Source organism: Lygodium microphyllum, chromosome 25, assembly GCF_053477565.2.
Source record: "Lygodium microphyllum isolate KBCC chromosome 25, Lygodium_microphyllum_v1.1.10, whole genome shotgun sequence".
Lineage (NCBI taxonomy): Eukaryota > Viridiplantae > Streptophyta > Polypodiopsida > Schizaeales > Lygodiaceae > Lygodium > Lygodium microphyllum.
Genome location: NC_141159.1, coordinates 31,931,435 through 31,938,319, shown reverse-complemented (window position 1 = coordinate 31,938,319; position 6,885 = coordinate 31,931,435). Strand labels below are relative to the sequence as shown.

At 40.9% G+C, this 6,885-nt stretch overlaps 1 protein-coding gene across 1 annotated transcript; it reads left to right on the top strand.

Moving 5' to 3' along the window:
* Positions 1 to 1,423: 1,423 nt before the first annotated feature.
* On the top strand, positions 1,424 to 4,853 carry LOC148014048 (putative protein phosphatase 2C 9). The gene is made up of 5 exons (XM_087666358.1): positions 1,424 to 1,867; positions 3,001 to 3,249; positions 3,387 to 3,663; positions 3,782 to 3,936; positions 4,059 to 4,853. The coding sequence occupies exons 1-5, from the start codon at positions 1,811 to 1,813 to the stop codon at positions 4,194 to 4,196; spliced, it is 876 nt and encodes a 291-aa protein (XP_087522484.1). The 5' UTR covers positions 1,424 to 1,810; the 3' UTR covers positions 4,197 to 4,853.
* Positions 4,854 to 6,885: the final 2,032 nt, after the last annotated feature.

Here is a 6,885-nt window from a genome sequence, read left to right as displayed (position 1 = left end):
TGAATGTTGTCAAGCTAACAAAGATGATGCAACATGGAGACGAGGGTAATCATCATGCTGACAATTTGGATGATAGGATGTGGTTGATCTACATGAGTTTACTAAGACTAATGGCACCCGATAGATGCCGCATCCTTTTGATCAGCACATCCTATTCTTGCAATCCCTTCTTTATCATGGGCACCTTGTTCTTTGTTCCCATACTTCTACTGTGAATAGGTTGTAAGCCCTTGGTATAGATTACCACCTTCCTACCTTTGGCCTCCCCTCCTTACATGACATGGCAATCCCTCTTTAACAAAAGGTTGCCCCCTCCACTTCAAGGTTGTAGCCTTGGTCTTCTTTCTTGACAGTGATGCCTCCCCTCTTCTAATCTAGAGGTTTCCCCTCTTTTTTAGCTTCCCCTTGGGACCAACTAGTACTACTAAGCCAATGATAGTTTGTGGAAGCAAAAATGGTGTCCCATTATGTGGTCTATTGCCTTGGATTGACACTTTTTTGTGTGAATGAGTAGGCAACTCCTAGTAGTGCGAAAGCACCCTTAGTTGACCAAATCAAATTATGAATGGATGCTCTCTAAGTAAGGCTCCAAAAGCACACTTGCATCGATTGTAGTAGGGCGAGAGGGGTTTTTCGCAAACCTTATTGGTAGTTTGGTCACACCAAGTAGTTCTAATGTTAAATGGAAGAAGAAGGATGTGATTGAATCCTCTTGTAGTAGCAAGGTGGTTTGCTAACAATCGATAAGGCTTCCTATTTGCTATCATTACTAAATCTCTATTTTTTGCCGAGTTTTCAATGCTTATGAGGTTTGAAGAAAACCCCATGCCCCCTAATGCCTCCTAGATTAATGTTCCCAAAAAGCATAAAGCATTTTTGGTAGTGAATACAAAACATTTAACTCAAAATTTTGGAAGGTGTTTTTACATAACTAAAATATTTGTAAAGTTCAAGGTTGTAAAACTTCCTCCTTTAACTTTTTTTTTTTTGGGAGATTTTTGCAGTTCATATGCTATTAAACCTTGGGTTTTCGTGAATATTGCGTGTTTTGATGTAAGCAGGTGGCAATCTATCGCTAGCATGTAAAGGCTCTTAGATGGGACTTTGACATGGTCCAACACACACTATGCATGGATGCTCTCCGAGAAGAGACGACTTGATAGGGATTGCAATTATGTGGAGGGCCCTGGATTTCCATGAGCACACTGAAAGCACAAGTAATTTCTCATATTCTTCTATTTATTTATGAATGCCTTCAAATTACAGTCACCTAAAGGGAAAGACATCTTGGATTTTCTTTGGTTGATCGGTCAATGCGTTACTTTGGTGGCCACTTTCTTTGACCAAGTTGCTACTTACTGGATCCCTTCTCCTATTTCTTCTTCTTCTTCTTCTTCCGTGTCTTAAGACTTATATGCTCTCTCTCTCTCTCTCTCTCTCTCTCTCTCTCTCTCTATCTAAGGGTCCTTAGCGCCGTCCATTGCACGGCGAACGCAGAAAGCAGAACCCGCGGCATATTCACGAGACTCGAAGGTTCCCCCCCTCACCCACCTCCCCCCCCCCCCTCCTCCTCCTCCGGCAGAGACAATAGACACAGGTGCGATATTTGTTTTTGCCTGCACCTGTAGCTTCAGGCAGCCATTCCCATCCACCAGCTTACAAAAAGCATCTCCCCCCCTTGTGGCCTTCATAAGACTCAGATCCGTATACCTCTCTCCTCCCTAGTCTCGCCATCTCAAGACCTCTTCTGTCGTCACAAGCAAGGCGCCTCGTCCAGCCCCCCCTCCCCCGCGTATATCAGGCGCCCCCCATGATTGCCATGGCCGAGCCAGCTCGCCCCAAAGGAGGCGTGCTCAAGAAAATCAAGGTAGCCCTTTCCCATTCCAACATTTCTTCATTCATTTCTTCAAAGAGTGTAGAGATCAAACGATAACTGTAGCGCAAATTGATCCAGCTTTGTCGATTATCAGCAAATCAGCGCCTTTGGCAATATTACAGCTAAATTTGTTGGCAAATGTTTCCTGCTTTATTAGCTGATAATTGTTGGCAAATGTTTCCTGCTTTATTAGCTGGTAATTAAATAATCTTTTTTGGCAAATCTATCCTGTTTTACTAGCTGATAACTAAGTGACAGCTTTTTTAAAAGGCAAATACATGCTATTTTACCAGCTGATAAATAAATGACAGCATTGTTTTTTGTAAATATATTCTGTTTTACTAGCTGATAATTAAGGCACAGCATTTTTGGCTCCTTGATGATTAACACAGCGTGTTTGGGGGAGAAAAAAAATCTATTACTTCCTTCCAGTTATTCCTGTGTTATTCCCTAATTAATCTTTTTTTTGTTTTTTCATGTTTTTGGTTCTGATCTTTTTTTTTTTGGGGGGGGGGGGGGGGGGAACGGGGGGTCAACCTACTTGCTCCTTTGATTATCAGCACTGCTTTTTCTTTTCATAGAAATGTCAGTTCCTTTGGCAATTACTTACTAGCTCATAATTCACTACAGTTTTTCTGGATCAATTTCTTTGCAAAGCTCGATCAGTTGCTTTGGCAAATATATTATGTTTTAATTGATCCTGCTCATTCATGATCAGCACAGTCAAGATACAATCCATCGTGTTTTATTTGATTGTCTTCATGATCAGCACAGTCAAGCTACAATCCATCCTGTTTTATTGATTGTTGCAGTTGATTTGTAATGACTAATGGCAATCTGCTTAATGACTTTTTCCTTGTCAAATCCGTTGGAAATTTGATCCTGATTAACACACTCATCTTAACCATTACCAAATTACATCTTGAGAATTGACACATCTGTCTTACTTATTAGTACATTACATCTTGAGATTTAACACTCATATCTTAATACTTAACTAGATTACATCTTGAGCATTTCCAGACCTTTTCTGGAATCTGTTCCAAGAGAGCCTCTTCTTTAGTGCGTACCTCGTTGTCATATCTGGGGGCTTATTTGTGCTTATTTGTCTTGCTTTTATGCAGATGGTTGCAGGCCTGCAATCTTCTTCTTCAGACACTGGGAAAGGACGCAGCAAGATAAGCAGTCGCTTAATGCATGGATTCAGCCTTGTGAAAGGGAAAGCAAATCACCCCATGGAAGATTATCATGTGGCTGAATTTGTACGTGCTAACAATGCTGAGCTTGGGCTGTTTGCTGTCTTTGATGGGCATCTCGGTCATGATGTTCCCCATTATCTGCAGAAGAAACTTTTTGCAGCAATTGTCAATCAGGTAGGAAGCTGATATGCTATTTGAATGATTCGTGCTTCCAAGGACCATACTCAATTGCGAAGCTCAAATTCTTTGAGTGCATCCGTAAGGTCCTCTAAGGGATTCTGTTAGTAACATTCATGTTTAATTGTCTGCAGCCTGAGTTCTGGACGCGACCAACTGAAGCCATTGCTAAGGCATATGAGCTTACAGACAAAACCATTCTTCAGAGGTCCCTTGATCTTGGTTATGGAGGCTCTACGGCTGTGACAGCCATTCTTATAAATGGGGAGAGACTCCTTGTGGCAAATGTTGGTGATTCTAGGGCTGTCCTCTGCAGGGATGGGCATGCTATTCAGCTCTCAGTAGATCATGAGCCCAGTTCAGAGAGGCCTCTCATCGAAAGGAAGGGAGGGTTTGTCACGAAACTTCCAGGTAAAGCCTCAAATGACACTGTTGTTAACTGTGTGCATGGGTGAAGAAAGCATTGCCTGCCAAGGGAACGGTTTCTGGTCTTAGTTTTTCACTAATCACACTATTCTCCCTGTTTCAGGAGACGTTCCTCGAGTTGATGGGCAGCTTGCAGTTGCGCGTGCTTTTGGAGATAAGAATTTGAAATCTCATTTGAGCTCACAACCAGACATTCATGACATGAATCTCAATGCTACTGATGAATTTCTTATTCTAGCAAGTGATGGATTGTGGAAGGTGATTTTGTATAATTTGCTTTTGATTATTCTCTCACTGGCTCTGCTGACATTTGCTGAGCTGAGCAACTTCTATCCCTTCTACTGTAGGTTATTGACTTGCTTTTTAAACTTTTGGTTCAGGTTATGGAGAATCAGGAAGCAGTTAAGCGAATCAGAAAAGTTAAAAATCCTGAAACAGCAGCTAAAATCCTAACAGATGCTGCTCTTGAAAGGAAGAGTAAGGATGACATATCATGTGTTGTGGTTAGATTTCGATGAACCCTAGAGGCCTATCTCTTTCAACTCTTGGTTAGGTCTTGCACCTAAAGACAAGAAGAGATGCATGAGCAACATTGAACCTGAACTCCTGGTACAGCAATGACATTTTAGGCTTTAAGTGTCTGAAGGTGATTATATGTACCAGTGGGACACGTGATGGCACAACAGTTTCTGGCTTGTAATTAATCCCTTACAAGTTGCTGCAATGTCAGTTTAAGGTGCCACTGGGAATTTTAAAGCTGCAAAGTTTTGTTCTGCAGCTGGTTTGATTGAGGACATACACTGTTTTGGCAACTCAGCATCAGCTGAGTGACTGATATTTCAAGGCTATTTTATTTGGCCAGATGGTTGGAAGAACTGAACATATCATACTCTTCTTTATTCTTATGCGAGGATCGTTTGCTACTGCCTCCCAGAGTTAAAAGATTACAGCCAGCACCTCTGGTGAATCATACACTGCCTTATACCCTATGTTCTGCAGCTGCAAACTGGTTCTCAAAACCTTGTACATTATCTTAATAATATTTCTCTCAGCTAGTATATTAACATTCTCAAGTATCTCAGAATGTAGCCATGCTGGGGGGCTATTGTAGGGAGAGTTTTAAGGCATAGATCATGTAAAACTTATAATAATGTTCATGCACCCCTTTAATGATAGAGCTAGTTTTGACGACGGTTGAATGGCCTTCAGAATTGGTTTTGGAACATTTGAAGATTTGCCGTGTTTCTCTTGATGATCTGGTCCTTTTCTTTTTGCTCATCTTTCTGCAAGAATCATATATCTGATTCTATCACAAAATCCAAACACAAAAGAAACAAATGGGCAGTCAGACAAGGTGAAGGTCATAGGCATGTGACTCCTTACCGTTGTAGAAAACTAATGCAAAGCCCTTTAGATCAAAACTAAATAAGGTTGTTTGGAGTATAGACCCATGTTTGATGTAGTATAAAGGCCTCCATGCAAGCAATGGTTTGCTCCTACAATAGTGGGGAAAAGCAGTGAGGCTGTCTGTGATCTCTTGTCGGTCACCTTTGATGGAGAGGAAGTCTTTGTGAGCCCAACGCGGTGTGCATTGAAAGACCCTGCTCTAGATAATGAATACAAGCCCGGTGCACAGCAAAGTATCTCGGGCTAGGGATGCTCGCTATGGTGGGAGCTTTGTATATAGATTGTTGTAGTAAAAGTATTATTTTGAAAATTGTTTTGATTTGCTTTTGTGTATGTGCTGAAAGAATGCGCAAAAGACCTTATTGAAAAGGCCTAATCAAGGAAGTTATTTTCATAAGTCAAACAGTATGATAACATGCCTTTTTTCAAAAACTGAATAATACTGGGGTGCATGGTGGGTGCTCCCACAATAGATGCACTATACAAATTGGTGGACCAGATTAGATGGGTACCTTCCAATGTGAAATATGATAGTTCAGATGATAGGATAGGATGATAGAACTGTGCATCTGCTTGTTTTAGGGGCAGGGTTGGGTAAAGTATTTAGGGGAAGGGTTGGGTAAAGTAATTTTTCCTCCAGGTCGTGGAAATAGCTGCCACTTTTTATGAACCAAGTGTAAGCTAATTTCATTCCATAATAATGCCTTCTAGCCCTAAATGTTGCACTGTCGTGGAACTAAACTACCTAGTTTGGCCTTATAGTATGTGACATGTTACATTAAGAGGTTAGATTTAGGACGTGCTCCATTACAAAGTAGTTCGGAAACCAAACTTTTCTTGTGATAACTACAATTGAATCTGCTTGCAAAAATGATCACTTTGGTTGCTACTCTTCATCATCTTGACTACTACATTCTTGCCTCAAAAATTACATATTTTTTGCTCCATATTGCTTAGCATGATTGTTGACTGTGTACAACAGTTTGATCTAGAGCTTAAATATTGCTTTCGCCTCATTTTCAAAAGTGTTTGTCATTGCCTCGATTGAGAGCAGCCATCACCTTGACTAGGTACTCTCTAGGCTAAGAATTTCACAAATGCACACTTTTTGGATGGGAAACACATAGAATTGCTTGTCAGCCAAGCATTATCTTCCAATGTCGAACAAAAGCACCCCAATAAAATTGGGCCAAAACTAGAGTGTGGGGACAATTGCCTTAACTAGAATGTTGATCACATTGACTTTATGATTTAAGGCCCAAGAACATTGCCAAAGTGGGCTTTGCTACTACCATATAGAACATCTTTGGTTGGATTCCTATATTCTCCCTCATCAATCCAAGTCCTTAGGATTTTCCAAATGATTGGGCTTCCCTTGAACAATGTGCCTAATGGGATTGAAACATTAGTGGAGGTTGGGGTAATTATTAGTGCAAGCTCAATGTCTTGATGAAATCCCTATGCTTTCCACTAGAGCATGTGGTCATTGAAGTAATAGCTAGTAGTCCATGAGGATAGCATTGCCCTCTTCATTTTATGAGACATATGGGTTGGAGTATTCCTCATGGTTGACTAGCTCTTCTCAACGTAATACATTAGAGCATCACTAGGGGGACGATTCGATTAGTCTTGAAGGCCTTGGAAGGCCCGTGAATTCCTTGGTTGATTGATTGTATATGCACATTAGATTACATATGTGGACGCTATTTATGAGCTCTATGAAAGGATGCATCATGCCCAAAACATCCACAATTAGTGTAGGGTCAACCCTATGTAGAGCATTAATATGGTAGATTATCA

Coding starts and splice junctions, on each gene's coding strand:
- LOC148014048 (XM_087666358.1), top strand. CDS start 1,811: ATGATTGCCATGGCCGAGCCAGCTCGCCCCAAAGGAGGCGTGCTCAAG. Junction 1,868..3,000: donor GCGTGCTCAAGAAAATCAAG/GTAGCCCTTTCC, acceptor GCTTTTATGCAG/ATGGTTGCAGGCCTGCAATC. Junction 3,937..4,058: donor CAAGTGATGGATTGTGGAAG/GTGATTTTGTAT, acceptor CTTTTGGTTCAG/GTTATGGAGAATCAGGAAGC.